The sequence below is a fragment of the Megalobrama amblycephala genome, linkage group LG15, assembly GCF_018812025.1.
Source record: "Megalobrama amblycephala isolate DHTTF-2021 linkage group LG15, ASM1881202v1, whole genome shotgun sequence".
Classification (NCBI taxonomy): Eukaryota; Metazoa; Chordata; class Actinopteri; order Cypriniformes; family Xenocyprididae; genus Megalobrama; species Megalobrama amblycephala.
The window spans coordinates 23,600,700-23,623,020 of NC_063058.1; the positions used below are offsets into that span (position 1 = coordinate 23,600,700).

At 37.3% G+C, this 22,321-nt stretch overlaps 1 protein-coding gene across 1 annotated transcript; it reads left to right on the forward strand.

Moving 5' to 3' along the window:
* Positions 1-925: 925 nt before the first annotated feature.
* On the forward strand, positions 926-22,184 carry LOC125246876 (mucin-2-like). The gene is made up of 27 exons (XM_048157966.1): positions 926-1,361; positions 1,453-1,530; positions 1,968-2,229; positions 2,328-2,442; positions 4,109-4,193; positions 4,347-4,480; positions 4,657-4,876; positions 5,172-5,291; positions 8,834-8,951; positions 9,111-9,249; positions 9,422-9,532; positions 9,622-9,688; positions 9,813-9,950; positions 13,477-13,641; positions 13,770-13,864; positions 13,959-14,085; positions 15,008-15,263; positions 15,379-15,431; positions 15,718-15,818; positions 18,315-18,466; positions 18,874-19,012; positions 19,204-19,308; positions 19,821-20,000; positions 20,167-20,406; positions 20,503-20,659; positions 21,131-21,262; positions 21,559-22,184. Exons 1-27 carry the CDS (start codon positions 1,265-1,267, stop codon positions 22,044-22,046), a joined length of 4,074 nt encoding a protein of 1,357 aa, XP_048013923.1. The 5' UTR covers positions 926-1,264; the 3' UTR covers positions 22,047-22,184.
* Positions 22,185-22,321: the final 137 nt, after the last annotated feature.

Sequence of the window (22,321 nt, forward strand, 5' to 3'; positions counted from 1 at the left end):
AGGGATGCGCATCACACAAACATGCCAAATATTAAAAACAAAAGGATTACAGTGTAAAAGAATATTATTGTGTAGGCTACATAAATATAAAAATGTAATGATGAACAGTCATTGCGTGTATTAGAATTAGGCTACCTATTTTCATTTCAGCCTATTACTACTTATAATGATGAACGAAATTGGCTAATTAATTGAACAATCGTGCCAATACACACACATATATATATTAACTGACTCATCGCATGTACGCCATGTAAATAGCAATCCGCCATGGCACGAGCGCATCTCGCTCTTAAAGGGAATGGGAGATGACACTCTGATTGGTTTATTGAACGTTACGCCCATTACTCATTAAGAGAATAGGGACAACCCATTTCAAAAATGCGCCTCTGCGCACAGACCGTTTTTCCGTCGTTAAAATAGCAAAAGTGGATTTGGACACGCCCTGAGTGCACCTGCGCCGTGCGCTTCACACTTTGCGTTTAGATCGTTAAAATAGGACCCATGATGTTTATCTGCTTACCCCCAGGGCATCCAAGATGTAGGTGATTTTATTTGTTCAGTAGAACACAAATTATGATTTTTATGATTATGAAACAAAGTCACCTACATCTTGGAAACCCTGGGGTAAGCAGATAAACATCATATTTTCATTTTTGGGTGAACTATCCCTTTAACATTTGTCAGAAGACCTTCTTCAAGTTGGATTTATTTTTTACAGTGCACCATTTCATATGTACACAGAAGCAAGCTGAAATTATTTATCTGCTAGTTTTGGTCATTTGCCATTCCAACAGTCTGACAACATTAGAACTTTTCACTGTTCATATCACACTTGTCTGAGCTTACAGTGTTGAAAACGCACAATGATTTGTCCTGCTTTGACTTTGTTGTGTTCTATTTTCACTGGTGGAACAAAAATAGACACACCTTAAATAATAATGCTTTCGTAATAAATAATGCCTTAAATGTAAATTACATGCAAATAGGCGTATCGTGCTAACCCAGAACCAGCAATAGTTCATATTTAAAATAATATAGACATTAGATATGAGTAAAGTTTACTGTGCATTATACTGTGTAACTTCTCTAGAAAATAGTTGCATCCCCAATATCAACATTTACATCCTTGTTTATTTGAGATGTATTTGAGTTTAGTGCGTGTGCTGGGTTCCACCTTATATCATCAATTACATTCTTCCAAAGTAAACTACAATTTACTATAAAAGGACAAGTTCTGAAAGACAGCTCACATTAGCTCTTGATGATGCTCGTCGCCTCCATGGGGACTGTGAGGATGTCCCAGATGTGGATGCTGAGATGGGTCGTCCTGCTGGTGGGGCTGCAGTCCATACAAGCAGGTTAGAAAAAATAAAATTGATCTGTTGCTGCAAGAAATTTTCATAATATTAGCTACACAATATGACTGTATCTGTTTTTCTTTGCTTAAAGACTTTATGGAAGATTATGGCGTTACAGAAGATCCTGTGGACTTTACAACAACAGAAGCATGGCCAACAACTACAGCAGGTGAATATGGCATTGTGTTTATGGATGATATGACCTGTCCTAATCACGTTGATTCACAAAGAAACTATAAAGTAACAAAATTATTCACAGATTAAGTACAATTGGTGCTTTATGTATTTCTAAATGAACCTACACATTAAACTAATAGAAAACATTTTGTTTTTAAAAGTGGTGGGGATAGTTGCACCACAGCCAGTTATGTAAATATCATTAAAAACAAAAGCCTAAAAAAGTCTTCTCATTTCAAACTTTAAAATTTCACAAACTCTGTCTTTGTTTTGATCAAAAGCACACTTGAAGTGGACATTATATAAACTTAATAAAGGATTAAGCAAAAGATTAAGCAAAACCATGCTGGATACATAACATCACTATAGGTGAATCCAGGAGTAAGTCTTTGCAATTTCTCTCTCTCTCTCTCTCTTTGTTTTTACCAGTCTATCCCAGTAACCATGTCAACAACATCTGCAGTATGTGGGGAAACTTCCACTTCAAGACGTTCGATGGGGACGTTTATCAGTTCCCAGGCACGTGCGAGTATAACCTGGTGTCTGACTGCCAAAACCTCATTCGCCAGTTCTCAGTTAATGTGAAGAGAACAGGACTCGACAATGACCCAAAGATCAGCAGCGTGTCGATTAATATTGATGTCATCACCATTCATTTGACCGAGAACCAGGTCGTGGTCAATGGAGAAAAGTAAGATTCTGGGGAACTGCTTTTTCTGCTGTTTTTTTTCCTCCCATAGCAAACACAAAATAGGTGCAAAAATGATTTTAATTATTTCTTTTATTTAGTAAAACGCTGCCCGTGTATATAGGAGGGATCCTTCTGGAAGAGAACACAGACTACACCAGGGTCCATTCCAAAACGGGCATTACTGTCATGTGGAACAAAAAAGATGCAGTCATGGTGAGTCAATTTATTCCTGAGAATTTTTTAAATACATGGACTAGTATCTATATTTAATAATTATGGCAACAATTGCCCACTTGTGCAGAACAAGAAAGGTAGACATGGTAGCTGCTGCAGTTCCATACAATGCAAATGACCAGACATGTACTTCAGACTCCAGGGGGCTCCAGGGGTTAAATCTTAAAGGATTAGTTCACTTCTGAATGAAAATTTCCTGATAATTTACTCACCCCCATGTCATCCAAGATATTCATGTCTTTCTTTCTTCAGTCACAAAGAAATTAAGGTTTTTGATGAAAACATTCCAGGATTTTTCGCCATATAGTGGACTTCAATGGGCTCCACTGTTGAAGGTCCAAATGTCACTTTCAGTGCAGCTACAAAGACTTTAAACGATACCAGACGAGGAATAAGGGTCTTATCTAGAGAAACGATTGGTCATTTTCTAAAAAAACCAAAAAAAAACTGTATATGCTTTATAAACACAAATGATCACCTTGCAAGTGCTTCCGCTTCAGTTTTTTTCCGTAAATAGAATAGGGACCGATTGGAAAATGACCAATTGTTTCGCTAGATAAAACCCTTATTTCTCGTCTGGTTTCGTTTAAAGTCCTTTGAAGCTGCACTGAAACTGTAATTTTGACCTTCAACCGTTTGGAGGCCTTTGAAGTCAACTTTAAGGAGAATAATCCTGGAATGTTTTCATCAAAAACCTTAATTTCTTTGTGACTGAAGAAAGAAAGACATGAATATCTTGGATGACATGAGGGTGAGTTAATTATCAGGAAAATTTTATTTGAAAGTGGATTAATCCTTTAAGTCTTGACATCTGACAAGTTAATTTAGGATTTTTCACAAATTGGTATTACAGAAGCAAATTTTAACTTTATCCTATTTTCCAAAATCTCATTTTATCTGTCATTAGGAAGTCTTAAACTGCTCTATCGAGTTGGCTAATCAACTCTCAGGTCTGTTACCAAGCAAACAAAGACACTCAAGCAGCCGCTGTGAAGTAAACGCTAGAGATTAAAATGGAGAAAAAATAGGTGTGCTTTTAATTAAGTGCTGCAGAAAGATACAATTTGTTAAGCTTGGTAGAGAAGGCAAAGCCTATCACTATATTTCATGGGAGTCTGTAATTATTTATCAGTGATTTGTTGTCAAAGTGCAGCACATCATTTGGGTGTTTAAAAAGTCTTTCCACTATCAAACAATGCTGTTCTTCATCTTGTATCATTAATAAATGTGATGCTATATTCAGACAGGCCTATTATTATTTGATTTTTACAGTTGGCTTTTAAATAATTTTGAAGTGGGGTTGTCTGATTTTTAAGACAGTTTTAAGGATTTTTTTTTGTCGAGTTAGGATGCTTCTGTAATACCCTTTTCCTTTCCATGGTTAAAATAAGATAATGCATTTGAGAAATGTCATTCTATGTTTATTCTAATTTATTGCAAATAAATTAATAAATGTTAATAATAAATAAATGTAAATGAACAAATATTTTCATTGCATTTACAATCTTGTGAAAACTTCCTGCGTCCTTGACATCTGTCCTTGAAAGGGACTTTGATTGCATAAGAAAACGAGGATACAAATCATAGACTAACTGTGATGCAGGGGTCATTTGTTGAAATCGGTCTTTCTTTATGGCTGTTTTAGGTAGAATTGGACTCTAAATATTCAGATCAAACCTGTGGATTGTGTGGCGATTTCAATGGAGTTCCTGATGAGTTTATTGAATCAGGTGAGTTGTGGTAATTCACTGAACCTTTGTCTTATTTTGTCATTTCTTAATTACAGACAGCACATTTTCATGTATTGCTAATTTCATAGCTCTCCAAGTAGATCAAGTATTTTTATTAGAAAACTCATCTATGCCTTATCTTATTCAATAAAGGATCAGGATTCGAACGAACGGTTGGCTTCATTGAGTTTGGGAATAAGCACAGTGTTTACATCCCAAATGATAATTGCCAAAATCCCTCTGAAGAAGATGACGAGAAAAACTTGTTAAACAAGTGTGACAATTATGTAAGTCGCAAAACTATCTCTATGGGTTTAATAGATTTAGGTGGGATTACTTCATGTATTTCTTAATGGCTTCATCCAATCACTATGACAACAGCTTCAAATAATTACAATATTGATATTTAATGTGGATCTCTGAGGCTAAAGGTTAAAAATACACTATGCCTTTGTCACAACAGAAGGCAGATTGTGCAGATCTTTTGGAGGATGAAGACTGGTTCTCCTGTAATAAGATTTTGAACCCTGAGCCGTATATCAGTGCCTGTATACTTGATATGTGCATGTACGAACCTGAAGACACCGACAACTCCTCGCTCTGTTCGACTTTGTCTGAATATTCACGTCAGTGTTCGCATGCTGGGGGAAATCCACCGAACTGGAGAACACATGATTTCTGCGGTAATAACCATTTATCTCCGGTGGACTTCACAGGATTCTTTTCTCTTTTACTTTTTCTTTGCTTTGATTTTTTCTACTTTTAAATTATTCATTAATAGCTTTTGCACATTACAGATTAATACTGTCAGCTGTATTGTCACATGCATTTCCTTCCTAAAATACAAATTACATCAGTCAAAATGGAAATAACTACACTATTTGACAAAATAAATTATATAATATATATATATATATATATATATATATATATATATATCCTGTAATCAGTCTCTGTATGACTTGTATTCCCATGCAGCTGTCACATGCCCCTACAATATGGTACATTCTGAAAGCGGCTCCCCCTGTATGGACACATGTTCGCACAAAGTCACACTGTGTGAGGAACACAAGATCGATGGCTGCTTCTGCCCACCAGGTCAGTACCTAATTCACAATATTTAATTTAATCTTAGTACCACCATATACAATATTTTATTTAATGTGGTTGATTTAAGAACCACATATAGAATAAATTGTGATTTTACAGTACGATCACAAAGACACATTTCTTTTTGAAAACGTTTTTTCAAAACACAATCTTAAAACTAAAAACCTCCAACTTTCCTGACAAAAAAAAAACTTAGATTTTGCTAAAAACTGCATTGAATTTGGTTATTTTTGTGCACAAAAAAAATTCATGCAAAATAAATGCACATAAATTTGTTTATAAATGCACATAAATATTCTAATTGAGGGAGGGCTTTCCTTCAGGTAGAATTTGCATAAAACACACCTAAAATATCCCCATATAATGGTTTTCACACAACCATACCACATGAACATCAAGGTTGTTTTCTTTTTTCTTTTTTGCAACCCAGCCATTTTATTTTAACAGTTTTATTACATATATTATTAAACAAACAACAACAACAAAAAAAATCTTCTCTGCATTTCTCCTCTTCTCTAGCTTGCTTCCTAATCTAGTTGCCATATACTTGGCATTGTAAAATAGAAATATTGTTGGCTCCTTAACAAATTGCTTTGTTCCTCTCTTTTCACTTCGTATAGCATCTGCTAAATGCAAAAATGTAAATTGTATAATTATTAGAAAAATAATGCACACCTGAGGTGTTAATGCAGCACACACTAAAAGCCTGTCAAACAGCGTGTGATTAGTGGACTAAGTTATCTTTTGCATCTTATTGCACTAATACTGTCAAATACACACAAGGTTAACATAAACAGTGAACTGTTTACAATCCGATTACTTGTGTATCCTATTGGAATCTGATCTAAAATGTCCACATTGTGTTCTGTTCAGATCAGATTTGTGTGTACATACCTCTCTTTCGCTTTCGGGAATATGTGCATTGGTTTCTATGGCCATGGTATTAGTAGGCATATGCCAAAAACAACAACAACAATTTCTAGAAATGCGATTTGAATTGTATTTCAAATCACGTACGCCGATTTGTACCTCGAAACAAATTTGTAAAACTAGCATTTCATGTGATTTTTTTGCCATTCACATGTTAAATTTGATCAGATTTTAAATGGATATGCACAAAAATTGCATTTATTGGATTTGTCAGTCTGAATGTAATGAAAGTGACAGCAGCCTTATAGTAAACGCTGCCGCTTGTCCTCAAAGGTATAGTTCACCCCAGAATTAACATGATATCATTATTTACTTACTCTAATGTTGTTCAAACAGTTGACGGCCATTGACTTCCATAGAATTTTTTTTTTCTTCCTACAATGGAAGTCAATAGGGACCAGCAACTGTTTAATTGCCCACATTTTTCAAAATATCTTTTATGAAGAAAGAACTTAATTCAGGTTTTACACAACCTGAGCATAAGTAAATGATGACAGTAAATGATGACAGAATTTTCATTTTGGGGTGAGCTATCCATTTAAAGGTGCCCTAGAACTTTTTTTTACAAGATGTAATATAAGTCTAAGGTGTCCCTTGAATGTGTCTGTGAAGTTTCAGCTCAAAATACCCCATAGATTTTTTTTTAATTCATTTTTTTAACTGCCTATTTTGGGGCATCATTATAAATGAGCCGATTCAGGGCTGCTGGCCCTTTAATTGCTCGTGCTCTCCGCCCACGGAGCTCGCGCTTGCCTTAAGCAACATAAAAAAAAGTTCAAACAGCTAATATAACCCTCAAAAGGGATCTTTACAAAGTGTTCATCATGCAGCATGTCTAATCGCATAAGTACAGTGTTTATTTGAATGTTTACATTTGGTTATGAATGAGTTTGATAGTGCTCCGTGGCTAACGGCTAATGCTACACTGTTGGAGAGTTTTATAGAGAATGAAGTTGTGTTTATGCATTATACAGACTCCAAGTTTTAAATGAAAATAGCGACGGCTCTTGTCTCCGTGAATACAATAAGAAACGATGGTAACTTTAACCACATTTAACAGTACATTAGCAACATGCTAACAAAACATTTATAAAGACAATTTACAAATATCACTAAAAATATCATGTTATCATGGATCATGTCAGTTATTATTGCTCCATCTGCCATTTTTCGCTGTTGTTATTGCTTGCTTACCTAGTCTGATGATTCGGTTGTGCTGCATCCAGACGTTAATACTGCCTGCTTGTCTAATGCCTTTCATAATGTTTGGGCTGGCATTGCAAATATTGGGGGCGTACACCCCGACTGTTACGTAACAGTCGGTGTTATGTTGAGATTCGCCTGTTCTTCGGAGGTCTTTTAAACAAATGAGATTTATATAAGAAGGAGGAAACAATGGAGTTTGAGACTCACTGTATGTCATTTCCATGTACAGAACTCTTGTTATTTAACTATGCCAAGGTAAATTCAATTTTTGAATCAAGGGCACCTTTAATGTCAATAAAACAACAAAAGACGAAGAGAAAATCACTCACTGGCCTTGACAGAAAAACTTTAATACAGCAGCTTTAATAAGAATCAATGTATAATTTATACAGTTAAGTCTATAAAGTGTTTTATTTTAACGTTTGTTCATTCAATTTCATACTTGAATGCTACTGTACAGCTGTGAGCTGCCGGTGTTAATCTTTCTATATATTTATTTTATATTATAAAAATATTATAAAAATAGTAATTTTTTTCTCCGTAACCTCTTACTGTTCCTGTCGTATAAGCTTAGAAAAAAAAAAGAAAAAAAAACGAAATGCATTGATCAACACCTTTAATATTTTAATGATTTAGCCCAGTTTATTAAAGACTTTTTACACCTAACCATGTGATTTTTTTTGTTAAATTTAATGCACCCTTGCTGAATAAGTGTTAATTTATTTTTAATAAATATTTTGTTTATTAAACAAGCCATTTGTGTGAGCTATAGCCGGTAAATTTAATGAACATTACGGAGGGAAAAATACACACATCACTTGGTTTTCTGTCATACCAGAACCCTTTTTTATTTTACATATCCATTTATGGATGATAAGTACATTCACGTGATGCAGTATGTGATGCACACCCATTACAAACGTTAACACTTTTCTTTTCTTATTTACACAAACTTTTGAATGATAGTGTATCGTTGTTTTCATAAAAATATTAGCATTGATAATAATACGAAATGTTTCTTCAACAGCAAATCAACTTATTAGAATAATTTCTAAAGTATCATGTGACACTGAAGACTGGAGTAATGATGCTGAAAATTCAGCTTTGATCACAGGAATAAATTACAGTTTAAAATATATTCAAATGGAAAACAGTTATTTTAGTTGCAAAAATATTTCACAATATTACAGTTTTTACTGTATTTATTTAATAGGGCAGCTCTGACTAGATCAGAGCTTTTCGGAGAAGTCATTAGCAATCTGTAATCTGAAATACACAATAGAAGTTGAAGAAATAGTTAGCAATTTTGGGCTAATAGAATGAGCTTTTGTGTGTAAACAAATGAGGAAAAATGTGTACTGTATGTATTTGGGTAAATATGAAATGTGTTATAGGAACTGTATTTGATGATATCACACACAATGGCTGCATCCCTGTGGAGAAATGTCAGTGCACACACAACAACATCAACTACGAGCCAGGAAAGGGTTTTTACAATATGGAGGAGGAATGGTAATAAAACACATTTTACTATTTTCTTCTCCTACATGTCTTTAATTGCAAAAAAAAAACACTATAAACTATACACCAAACGTTTGTATTATTACATTGTATCAGTAGTCCTGAAGGGGGTTGTTTACTGTCTGTTTTTAATTTTATTGTGTATTACAGTATATGTGAGGAGGGAAAGTGGATCTGTGAGAGTATTCCCGGCCCTGGCCTGTGCGCAGTAGAGGAAGGATCTCACTTCACCACCTACGATGGGAAAGAATTCACTTTCCATGGAGAGTGCATCTATGTGCTCTCAAAAGTAAGCATGTTTCTGTAACTTCACCTTCTGTAACTGCTAAGACATCTACATTTGGAATTTAGAATGATTAAGTTTGTATTCATTCATGTCATGACATTTTTATTTACGAACATATGTGAAATTCTTAATAATAAACAATACACTCTATAAAACTCTATTTATGTTTTTATAGGACTGTAACGAGACAAAGTTCATCATATTGGTTCAGATATATCCTTGTGGTACTCTTGTTGGCACCTGTTTGAAATCTATAGAAGTGCTATTTCACAACGATAAGAACAATGTGAGTACATTCCCTCTTTTCTTCCCGCTTGTAAGTTTCTACAGTCAACACATTACTCAATGTGTCAATAATATGTCTTTTTTCATTAGCGTCTGGTGATTAACTATGACGGCACAGTACAACACAATGCAAAGGTTTTACTTCCTTACATGGCAGGTGAGAGAGAGAAGCTCTGTATTTCTTTTGTTTTAAAACCTGCTGAAACTTAAGGAATGATTGTTTGTGAAGGCTGATATTTTTGTGAAGATTCAGTGATCTTTGTCTTGTCTCTTTCTCCCAGCTGACTTCACAGTGTTCAAGCCGTCATCGTTTCACATCATGCTTCAGACCTCCTTTGGGCTGCAGGTGCAGGTACAGCTGGTGCCTCTTATGCAGGTGTACATCACTGTGAACCAAAGCTTCCAGGGCAAGACTTGTGGTGAGAAATTAAAAAAAACAACATATGAAGTTTAGCATTTGAATTAAAGGGATAGTTCACCCAAAAATGAAAATTATCCCATGATTTACTCCCCCTCAAGCCATCCTTAGTGTATATCTTCTTTCAGACGAACACAATCAGAGATATATTTAAAAATATCCTGGCTCTTCCAAGTGTTATAGTGACCGGGGGCTTGTTTTGAACCCCCCCAAAAATGCATCCATCTATCATAACAACATGTTCTCCAACCAATACGCCTATATAGGTCGTTTGTCACTTCCCTGAAATATGACCCATAGGAGCATTTACTAAAGTTGCGTCCCTATCAACAACAGGACACTTTCATTTTAATTCATGAAATATGATCCATATGAGCGTTTGCTAAAGTTGCACCCATATCCACAACAGGACGCTTTCATTTTAATGCATTGTTCCCTTTTATCTGCGTAATATTTCAGGTTTCATGTAGCTCAATTGGCAGAGCATTGCAATATATAACAATATGCAATCATGTGATCATGCGATCATGGATTCGATCCTGCATGTCTCATAAAGTGTAAATGCATTATAAATCACTAAGTGTAGGTTTAGGGGTGGGGTGGGTGTAGTCGTTAATAAAAAAAAAAAGAGTTTTGCTAAATGGAAATAGGACAAATGGTATAAAAAGTCCACACATTGCATTTAAATTAACACGCATTTTGATTGGTAATGACAGTCATACGTAATTTCATGACGACAGACGTAACACGACATTGTCAATATTTTTACGCCAGCTAGAGGGCGCATGACTCTAAAACGTAAATATAGGTGGTAATAAGGTGGTTGAAAAACGACCTATAAGGTCTTTTTGTTGTTTGTTTGTTTTTTTGAGGACAGTCTCATTTTTGTAAGAAAAAAATCCATATTTAAAACTTTATAAAGTAAAAATAACTAGCTTCCGGCACTTTATAAATTTGGATATTTTTCTTACAAAAACCCATCGCTTTGCTTCAGAAGGCCTTTATTAACCCCTTGGAGTCGTATGGATTATATTTATGATGGATGATCCCCTGTTTCCTGCATTTTCTCCTGCACTTTCTCCAGGACATGTTAAGAGACCACCGGCGTATCCACTCCAGAATGTCTGTCGGAAAACTCCTGTGTGAATGGTTAAAAACACGCTCCACGTCTGGCTTATAAATGTCCATAAATAAGGTTTGAATGTCCAGGAGCGACTGTCGGTAGTAAAACAAACAAACGAGAGCAGGAGACAGCAAGCCAAACACATAGGCAACCATCCTACCTTCCCAAGGCAAAGATGGTGAACCAGTGAGACCGCACGACACCGATGGTCCTGGAGGCTGAGGCAGAGCCACAGTTACCCTTTTTCCACCAAGGCAGTTTAAATGCTGGTTTGGAGTCAAAGCCTAGTTTCAAATCAGTTCTTTGTCTTTCGACACCCAAAGCACCAGCTCCGAACCAGGAAGAGTGGTTTGTAAGTAGCACCAAAACATTGCTGGTCTAGAAGTAAGAACCGCTTGTGTCAGGGGCTGGGGGCGGGGTTACCGTGACCAACAAGAACAACTTGTAACCGCCATTTTTGAAATAGCAGTAGCAGCTAATCAAGCTAATAGCAGCTCGATTGTAATCTCCGTCTATATACAAATTACGGCGAGCTGTGTTTGGATGCCAATGTAGGTTCGCAAAGCCATGAGCATCAATATTAGCGAAACATCTGCCATTGTTGATGGAAGGCTTGTTCAAGATGCATCGGAGCAGTGCAGACCAATTGGCAGGTGACATCGGAGTGCCGCGGGAGCGTTTGTAGAGCATTTCGACTCCTTGTGCTTTTGGATGGTTCTCGCAGTGCTTTGATGTCATGCGGCGATCACTCTGCGAGAAGCTGATGCATCTCAAACAAGCTTGGTGTGTTTGGTTTGGTGCTCAGAGACCTGGCTCTGTGCTTGCTCTCTAGCCCGTTGAAAGGCAACCCGGTTCTTAGAAGGCTTTTCAGTTGAACCAACTCCGAACTGGCACTAGCACTAGCTCTGAACTAGCATCCAGTTCGTGCCGAGTGACGGAGGTGGAGCTAGGGTGTCAGAGGACTTATATGGAGCCAGTTTGACTGAAGGCCAGAACACACCAAGCCGACGCTGATGAACTAGTGGCGACGAAAGCAGACTGCGGGGTTGGCTCACGTCGGCAGCGTCTGTGTCCAAAGTTGCCCTGACACACCAAACCGACGCTAAACAGCCGACGGCCAAGCAGCACGTCAGTTCTGCGGCTGCGTGAGATGAAATGCCTTTCCGAAACAGCAGGTGGCAGTAGCTGAGCAGCCAATCAGAATGATCAGATGGCCCGACGGACCGACGAGCTCCAACGCCGAATCAACATTTTGAATCGGCCGAAAAAAGGCCGACGAGGACCAACTTCAGCCGACGGTGCGGAACACACTGAGAAAACTTAGTCGGCCGACGAATAAAAACTGCCCAACGGCCGACCGTCGGCTTGGTGTGTTCCTGCCTTGAGGACCAAAGTGGAGCCCAACGGAGCTGAAGGGGTGGAGAGACGAAGTGTAGCTGAAGGCCCATAAGTCCATGGTGCAGACAGAGCAACGTCTGCCCAAGGTAGAGGACGGAGGGACGAGGCAGCCTGGTGGAGCCGTAAGGACAATGGTCCCAGATGGAGCCGAAGGAGGGAGGAGCCAAGGTGGAGCCAACAGGCTGACGGGCTAAAATCCTCTTTACTAGGTGAAGCTGTAGACCAGAAAACCAGAAGCAATTCCACACCATAGAGTTTAGCCAGAGGAGAAGTCGAGGGGCTGATGGAACTGGCTGTTATTGGAAGAGGAGTGGCTTGAATCAGAGCTCTGGCGTGACTGTGTGGCAGTGCGGTACAATACTGAGTACTGATTGGTCAATCGTTGTTATTTATAGTTTGTTAATTATCATACAGAGAATTTTAAAATTTTGTTTACATGATAAGATTTACACAATACATAACATTGTGGTGGGATGGAAAGGGGGGGGGGGGGTGGCTTTATAGAGAGGATGCTTTTTGTCATTTTTTTCAACAAATCGAGCCCTGCTGCTTACCATATTGATAACTATCGAAGCTTGACTTCAGTTACTCGTTCATGCAGACGGTTAAAGCTGCACCTGCATGATTTCATATGAACTGGGCAGTTTGAGAATCAATCCTGATTTCCAATGATATCATGTGCATGTGACCCTATATGTTCCTCTTTTATTTCAATTCGCAATCATCTGGATCAACATGCACATTGCCCAATTTCTATATCCTAATTATTGTTAATGTAATTAATTTTTCCAGGAGCTCATTGCTTCTACCTTCAGTTAAACTGCTAACAGTGATTGTAAATTAATTGCCTAAATTATTACATTATTTGCTAAGTGCATTCTTTAAATTGTGATGTTGACATTCATTCTCTGTAAAGCTGCTTTGAAATGATATGTATCGTGAAAAGCGCTATACAAATAAATTTGAATTGAATTGAATTATTTGTGGTGTTCATTTCTTTGTGCAGGTCTCTGTGGAAATTTTAACAAAGTGCTGTCTGATGACCTGAAGACCCCTCAGGGCCTGGTGGAGGGTACAGCGGATTCCTTCGCTAATGCCTGGAAGGCCCAGTCCAACTGCCCTGACCATGAAGAGAGGATAGAAGACCCCTGTTCCTACAGCAGTGAGATCGGTGAGAGACTTTTTTTTGCACAGAAGGCAGACTATTTACAATATCTAATTTTTGTATTGTGTTAAACCTATAAAGAAAATGTTCGCATATACAGTTTTGCTTGTAACCATATGTTATGATGCCTTTAGAGCAATTTGCTGAGCACTGGTGTTCCATGATGAAGGACAAGGAGAGTCTCTTTGCCAAATGTCACACCACTGTCAATCCAGACAGCTACTACAAAGTATGATCTGAAACAGGCAATTTTCAAAAATTCTAATGAACGTTACCCAACCTCCCACAATAAGAAGTGACACAACATGTTTATGTGCTTTCAGAGATGCAAATACTCCAGTTGTTCCTGTAAGAGAAGTGAGGACTGTCTGTGTGCGGTGTTCTCCTCATACGCCCGGGCCTGTGCGGTTAAAGGAATATTTCTTCAAGGCTGGCGAGAAATTGTGTGCGGTAAGAAGGATGAAAGCAGATGTTTTGGTAGACAGATAGATGTGAATCATTTAAACTGAAAGATTTTTTGGATTTAGGTGTGACTAAACCATGAATGGTAATGGCAGTGAACGATAGCAATAGTTTTGAAAACCATTCTAAAAAAAAAAAAAAAAAATTGTTCCAGCTTATGAACGAAATAACATTGACAGCCAATTTGAATCCATCCTGCTTTAAAGGGGACCTATTATGCCCCTTTTCACAAGATGTCTCTTGTGTCCCCAGAATGTGTCTGTGAAGTTTCAACTTAAAATACCCCACAGATCATTTATTATACCATGTTGTAAAGCCTATTTTTGAGCTGAAGCAAAAACATGCTATTCTTCATCATCAAAGTTTACTATTTGCATGTGTTTTAAAGCTATATCAGTTTAAATTTCTGATAAATTGTTTTCTGAGCTAAGCTAATAGGGCAAACACTTATTCCAATGTGACATCAAATTGGAGTACATTCCTTGCTCATTTTGAGATTTATGGGGAAAATAACAAATGGAGTAGATGGATTTTTACCACAACAGGGAGGTTATATACACACACTGCAGACACATAATTATGTTAAAAAACAATTTAAAAGTGAATTTTGCATAATAGGTCTCCTTTGAAGAGCTTGAGCATTTAAACTGGCAGATGATAAAACCAAATATACTATAGAATAACACTTAAAGGGACTTTGCCAAAACTGCCACAAGCACTTAGAACACTCAAAAATGAAAGTTCTGTCATCATTTACTCACCCTCCTATCGTCCACTCCCACCAAAGTCTTTTAGGTTAGATGATTTGAGGTTGTCATTTTGAAAGAGCTCAGCCGTTTTCATTTTATAGAGTACAGGTCTGCACAACATGCACTTTTACAACACCTTCCTTTCAAACTTATCCCCACAGAGAAGTATACAGAGAACTGCCCGAAATCACAGAACTACTCCTATCGGCTGCAGAGCTGCCAGCGTACCTGTCTTTCTCTCGCCTCTAAACGCCAAATCTGCAGCGTTGACTTTGTGCCCGTTGATGGATGCGCATGTCCAGATGGATTCTACCAGGATAAGAAAGGACTGTGTGTACCTATTGAAAAATGTCCATGTGACTACAAAGGAGAGACAGTCCAACCTGGCACGTCTATCAACATTAATAATGAACACTGGTAAGTGAATGATACTATTACTTATGCAGTAGTTGTAAATAATTAAAAGTCTTGAAATGTACTCGTTCTAATCTGTAAATTTTAAACCTAAGGCAATCTGATACTTTCTCTTCAGTGTTTGCGTGAATGGAACATTGCATTGTCAGTCTTGGAAAAACCAAATTCTGGGTAAGAATAAATACATTTAGATACCTCTCTTTTACACCCTGAACATTAAACAGGTTAAAGGACAAGTGTTGCATATTAAGTTTAACTTGTATTGAACCTAGAATATACTTTAAATGAGTTTGCTGTTGGTGTACATGTACTGGGTAATTATGGTTATCAGATGCACAGTGAAAGTAACTTGTTTAGATAACCAACGATAGTAGGCTATTAACAGTTGTAAAATTGCTCAAAACCACAGTAAGTACCCATGAGTCTTTTTTTTTCTGTATCTGACTGTCTTTTGCAGAGTGTCTTACTCCAAAGGTTTTCTTCAACTGCAGTACAGCACGCAAAGATGAACATGGATTGGCATGTGCACAGACTTGTATGCAACAGGAAGTTGATTGTGTGAGTCTAGTTTCCAATCTCTCTTGTCTTCTCAAAGTGTATCCCTTCATCCTGCTAATGCCATTTTTAAGGGTGGAACAGCTAGAAAAACTAAATTACTAAATCTGGTTAGTAATAAGTGAAGCTGGTAATGTGTTTGTGGAGATGTTTAATCAGATCTTGAGAGATTTAATGTCTTTTATCTTCAGTTGATTTCATTGAAGGCTGTGGCTGAAGTTGTAGTTATTGTTGTTCCTCTGTCCTTTGGTGATTCTGCTCGTTATGACCTAATTATCTCATTAACTCCAGCATGTTTCTGTATTACATTTAACAGCCTGTAGTGTGCACACTGAGCAGTGTTCATTTCATCTGGGCTAACCCATGTGGGGCCTCCATGGAAACTGTGGACAAAAATGTCTGGGCCCCAGTTAGACAGCCCAGGTGACACCCATCTGGGCCCCACCATGCTGTGCTGGCTGGGTAGCACCCCTCCCCCCAACTATATTGCACACTCATACACAAATACTCAAGAAATGACACTAAATTATTTATAAAAAAGAAACCTTACATACCTATTTGAAGTTTACTCTTCTCCTAGTCGCGTCGAATTGTTTAAAGTGTGTGCAAAGCAATATTGAATATTTTCTGAGTTTGTCACATCACAGAAAAATGTGTTAACTAACCACCCAGCCATATGCTGTGGGCATATCCGCTGTTGGGGCTGAAACTGCACCCACTCACGGGAAATCTTAAATTAATTGTTGGGGAGGTACTGCCGATGATAGCAACAGATGTCGGCAGGATGGGAAGATGAAGTTACTCTGAAACTGTAGTTTGACAACTATAAGCTACTCGTAAGTTAAAGTAGTTACATTCAAGCTACCCTTCTGAAAAAGCAGTTAGCTACACTACAAGTTACTTTCAAAAAGTAGCCAGCTACATTGAAGCAACTTTTTTTTAATGTTACAAATAGGCCTAACTGAATAATTGTTAATGGAGAATGTTATAAGTAAAATATTTTGGGTTTAAAACAACATAATGCAGTGCAATTATGATTTCAAGTAGGGTAAATTCTGGTTGATTGGGACACTTTTTTGTCAGAACAATGGCATTTTAATGGCAAAAATTTTTTACAATCATTTGATTTTGTAAACTATCCAATACACACAATACTCAAAAACAGTATTGTCAGTATTTTTGCTCTATTTTGCAAACGAAAGCCACAGCAGAACTGCAGCACACAAGCTGTGTTTCGTGAACAAATCTGCGGCTTTGAACGAATCAATGATTCAATGAACCTTTCATAAATACAGCCGCTTGCTTGAGTATGAGGTCTCTGTGGAACAAGAGTAGGAGTATCTGTATTTGTGGTTATTTTCAAACTGGTGGGTTTTTAAATATCATGCAATGAAAATGAACCCATTCACTCAACCCTACCCCTAAACCCTACCCACACTCTGACGTGGGCAAATCAGGTAACAATCTCAAAAAGCCTCTCTGTTTATGGTCTCACCCATCAATCATTAATGTCCTGCAGAGACCTGTACTTGGGCTTGCTTTGATACTGAAAGAATGAATGACTCGACGATTCAGTCATAAAGACAGTGACTTACTGCCACCTACTGGTGGTTTTAATGTAATATTTAAAAGTATCACTTCACTTCGTTTTTATCATCATTGAATTTATTGAATGTTTTTATTTTTTGTTTTTTTTATTTAAAGCATTATTTATTTTATAAAGGTATTTATAAAGGTAAAAAAGCACTGGAAAAATCTATTTAAGAAGGCAAATTTGACAAAAGGTGTAACTGCACTATGCATGTGGAAGGATGTTAAATCCCTCAGGAGGTTCGACGCTCTAAAAATTTTGAGAACCACTGAAAAGGGATATGTAGAACTGCACAAGTGCTACTGCTTAGAGTGCAGTGTCAATACAACCTGTTACCTTGATTCAAATTTTTCATTAGCTTAAATGAATTGGTCTAAAGAGAAAAATTATAATGATTATTTTGGCTAAAGTCTACATATAAAATAGCCATCAAAATTAATGTTCGTAACTGTAGTTTGACTAAAATTAATGACTAAAACTTGACAAAAATGCAATGAGTTTTCATTGACTAAAACTAGACTATAATATGAAAGACAAAAATGTGACTAAGACTAAAGAGCATTTTCATCTGAAGATAAAGACTAAGACTTAATCAAAAATGGCTGCTAAAATTAACACTGCTGTATACAGTAGTTCTTATTAGTCTTCTCGGAAGTATGAAAAAAAATAGTAGTTACTGATAAAAGTGAACTACCTCACTCAGCTGAGTGCTACTAATTAACTTAACTAATTTAACTTAATAGTTCATTAATCAGAGTTTCTTGTTACGTTAATAGTAGTTACAAGAATGTTAATAGTGCGTTTACTCATTTGTTCCACATAGTTATTCATTAATGACGGAACAGTATTCTAAAGTGTTACCCTCTTTGTTTGTTTTTTTCTCTTTTTCTCCCTCTTCACACCCACAGTTCTCACAGGAATGTGAATCTGGATGCCAGTGTCCTAAAGGCCTACTGGACGATGGCAAAGGAAAATGTGTTAAACCTCATGAATGTCCGTGTCCTCATGATGGAGATTTTCATAAACCGGGGGAAAAGATAACTGTAGATTGCAATAAGTGGTGCGTAACCAACAGCCTTTTGCATAGCTTTTTTTTTAAAGTTACATTTAATACTAGGACCACACAGAATCTACATTTGCAAAAATTTGCTGAAGTCTGTTATTCACAAAATTCTACATTTGCCCCTCCCCTTTATTAGCGTATATTTGTTTTTCCTTGTTATAATTGCGGCCGCATGCCTGGGCATTGCTGTAACTCAGTCAGTAGAGGCTAGCAGGTCATGGGTTCAATCACCAGTATGATGTAATATTTATACCTAAATTTAAATGTAGCTTGCTTTGGATAAAAGCATAACAATCATCTACCAAATGCATGTAATCCTGAATGAAGACATAAACTAGTTAGCTTTTTAGAACCTAAAACATTATGTAAACACAAGTCCACTTGATATATTTCTCTGTTTACAGCACTTGTCAAGGGGGTAAATGGATATGTACAAAAAATAAGTGTCCAGGCGTCTGCACAATATACGGAAGTGGACATTATAAAACTTTCGACCAGCAAAGATTTGGCTTCAGGGGAGACTGCAGTTATATAGCTGCTCAGGTACCAGTACTTTTATTGTTTTATTATCTGTGCATCTTTATTGTAGCCGTGTGACTCACGGCCTGCTATCATTAGTAAAACTTCTGCATAAAGTTTTTTTTAATTACTAATAACCACTTTATTCATTAAGCAGGTGGCATAATGTATGTTTTTGTATTGCTGTCATTTAGTAACATCCTCTTGTTTTTAAGGACAAATGTGGAAATAAGACAGGAAATTTCCATGTAATCACTGAAAATATTCCTTGTGGAACAACAGGGACAACATGCTCAAAGGCTGTTGTCATCATTTTGGGGGTAAGATTAGGTCTCTATGATATTTAGCACAACCATCTTGAATAACATGCAAAATCCAGTACAACGCATTCAGTGTTTAAATAAAGGATAAACATTGAACTGTCTTTAAATAAAGAATAATTAAACATTGAACTGTCTTGAACTGAATGACACTATTGCCTTCAGTAGAGCTGCTTATATAGCTGAATAGAACTTGTTTCATAATTAATTTTACACATTCACTGAACTACACTGAATCAGCATTGGACTGAATTGAGCTGAATAATGACACTATTATTTTCCTACAGCTGCTTTACAGCAGAATTTGAATTTGTCTCATATTTGATGATGTTTGCATCATTAATTATGTTATTTCCTGTTTGTTACCGTGAAGCTGCTTTGAAACACTTTATATTGTAAATATGTATTATATTGCACTATAAAGATGTGACTTGATGCATTTAGTATATAAAACAACATCCTCAATTTCATTCTGAATTTTTTTTTTTTTTCTCTCTCTTGCATACTCACAGGAAACTGTGCTAGAGCTTTCTGATGGGACTGTAAAAGTCTCTAATACTACTAGTGGACCAAAGATCAACTATATAGAGAGAAAAATTGGGATGTACCTTGTTATTGATACTGACATTGGACTGACGGTTTTGTGGGATCGCAAAACCACCATCCACATCATTCTGCAACCTCAGCACATGGTGAGTGATCCAGAATAATCCAGTATTCATTCCACTGATACATACTGCTTAAACAACTGTAATAATGTTCTGTTTGCAGTTGTTTTAACAGAGAAGACACTGATTTTGATAATTCCAGAGATAAGCTTACTGCTCAGTTTTAGTAGAGTGATCTTTGTTTTTACAGGAAAATGTATGTGGCCTATGTGGAAATTTTAATGGGAATGGGAAAGATGACTTCACCACTCAAGGCAGTTTGCAAACCACAAATCTAATAGAGTTTGTTGATAGCTGGAAAGTGTCAAGCAGATGCCCTGATTCTGCACCAGACTTTGATCCATGCTTTGAGACCCCCCATCGTGTGGCTTGGGCAAGAAAAGAATGTATAATCATAATGGAAGATAAGTTCATAAATTGCTCTAAAAAGGTACAGTTTGAAAGCCTTTTGAGGCAATAAATGAAGTTCCCTGTAATGTCGTAAACAAGAATCCACCATAACACATGGAAATGCATGTTCCCATAGGTGGATCCAAACCCATATTATGAGAACTGTGTGAAGGATTCGTGTGCATGTGACACAGGTGGAGATTGTGAGTGCCTCTGTACAGCTGTGGCAGCTTACGCTCAAGCCTGCAATGATGCGGGTGTTAATGTTGATTGGAGAACACCTGAGTTCTGCCGTAAGCATCTTTAATTCTAGTGCACATTTTAAGGGGCCGTTCACACAGAACATGTTTTTTTCCACTCCAATGCTCTACTTTTCCGTTGTTTTTCTATGTAAACGTGCTAGACGGACCGTTATGACAGTTGCGCTCTCACGTCTTGCTTCGTTTGTAGCATCTCGCACATGACATGGCATTCTAAATTAAAATCAGTTAAACTTCTAAAAAACACATCTCAATACCTTGCATTTTTTCCCCATTCCACTGCCCTCGTCTCGTGTTTTTCAAAGCAAAAATGTGTTTTGTGTGAACAAGCCTTAAGTGTAAATTTTGAATGTGATTTTCTTGCAGAATCTGATTTTTTCAGCCATCTTGCTTTCACAGAGAAAGATGATACAAATCAATTGATTGTCTGATCAACATTTTTTCATTACTGCAGAGCATTTTCTGTGAGTACATGTTCATACTTATGTCCATTTTCCCTATCAGCTGTGTACTGTGACTACTACAATAAAAAAGTAGAAGATGAAGAAGAATGCATATGGCATTACAGACCATTTACACCTTGGTACAAAACCTGTTCCCACAAGGTTATCAACAACACTTTACCCAACGTGGAAGGTGAGTTTTTGAAGATTGAGTATACATAGTGCAGACTAGATGTTTCTTGGCCTTATATATAGTGCTAAACATTAATGTTTGCCAGGTTGTGGACATTTAAAAAGGCTCCTAACCAAAATGTCTGTCTTATTTTATCCTCTGTTGTGAACTAATAAAAATCTTATAATGGACAATTTTTTAAAAGGCATTATTTTTTGCTAAGTTTAAAAGCCTTGGTTGATGGGCCACTAAGAAATGTTTATGAACCTACAAATACCTCATTTGTGTGTAACATTTGAATAATTTGTTTTGTGCAGGATGTTTTCCAAAATGTCCAAAGGATTATCCTTTTTTTGATGAGAAACAACAGATATGTGTGAAAGATTGTTTTGGTCCTCCTCCTCCTCCTCCTCCTCATACTTCAACACCAACAACCACCTCCACTACTCCAATTACACCTCGGCCACCTGTTTCAACAGAAGTACCATCTACAACTAGTACAACTCCTGGCACACCACCTCCTTCAACACCGACAAGCACCTCCACTACTCCAATTACGCCTCTGCCACCTGTTTCAACAGAAGTACCATCTACAACTAGTACAACTCCTGGCACACCACCTCCTTCAACACCGACAAGCACCTCCACTACTCCAATTACGCCTCTGCCACCTGTTTCAACAGAAGTACCATCTACAACTAGTACAACTCCTGGCACACCACCTCCTTCAACACCGACAAGCACCTCCACTACTCCAATTACGCCTCTGCCACCTGTTTCAACCAGAAATACCATCTACAACTAGTACAACTCCTGGCACATCACCTCCTTCAACACCGACAAGCACCTCCACTACTCCAATTACGCCTCTGCCACCTGTTTCAACAGAAGTACCATCTACAACTAGTACAACTCCTGGCACACCACCTCCTTCAACACCGACAAGCACCTCCACTACTCCAATTACGCCTCTGCCACCTGTTTCAACAGAAGTACCATCTACAACTAGTACAACTCCTGGCACACCACCTCCTTCAACACCGACAAGCACCTCCACTACTCCAATTACACCACCTGTTT

Excerpts from the sequence above, each read along its gene's own strand:
- LOC125246876 (XM_048157966.1), top strand. The coding sequence starts at position 1,265 with ATGATGCTCGTCGCCTCCATGGGGACTGTGAGGATGTCCCAGATGTGG. Across the intron at positions 13,865-13,958 it reads ATCCAGACAGCTACTACAAA|AGATGCAAATACTCCAGTTG; the intron begins GTATGATCTGAA and ends ATGTGCTTTCAG. Across the intron at positions 15,264-15,378 it reads AACATTAATAATGAACACTG|TGTTTGCGTGAATGGAACAT; the intron begins GTAAGTGAATGA and ends CTTTCTCTTCAG.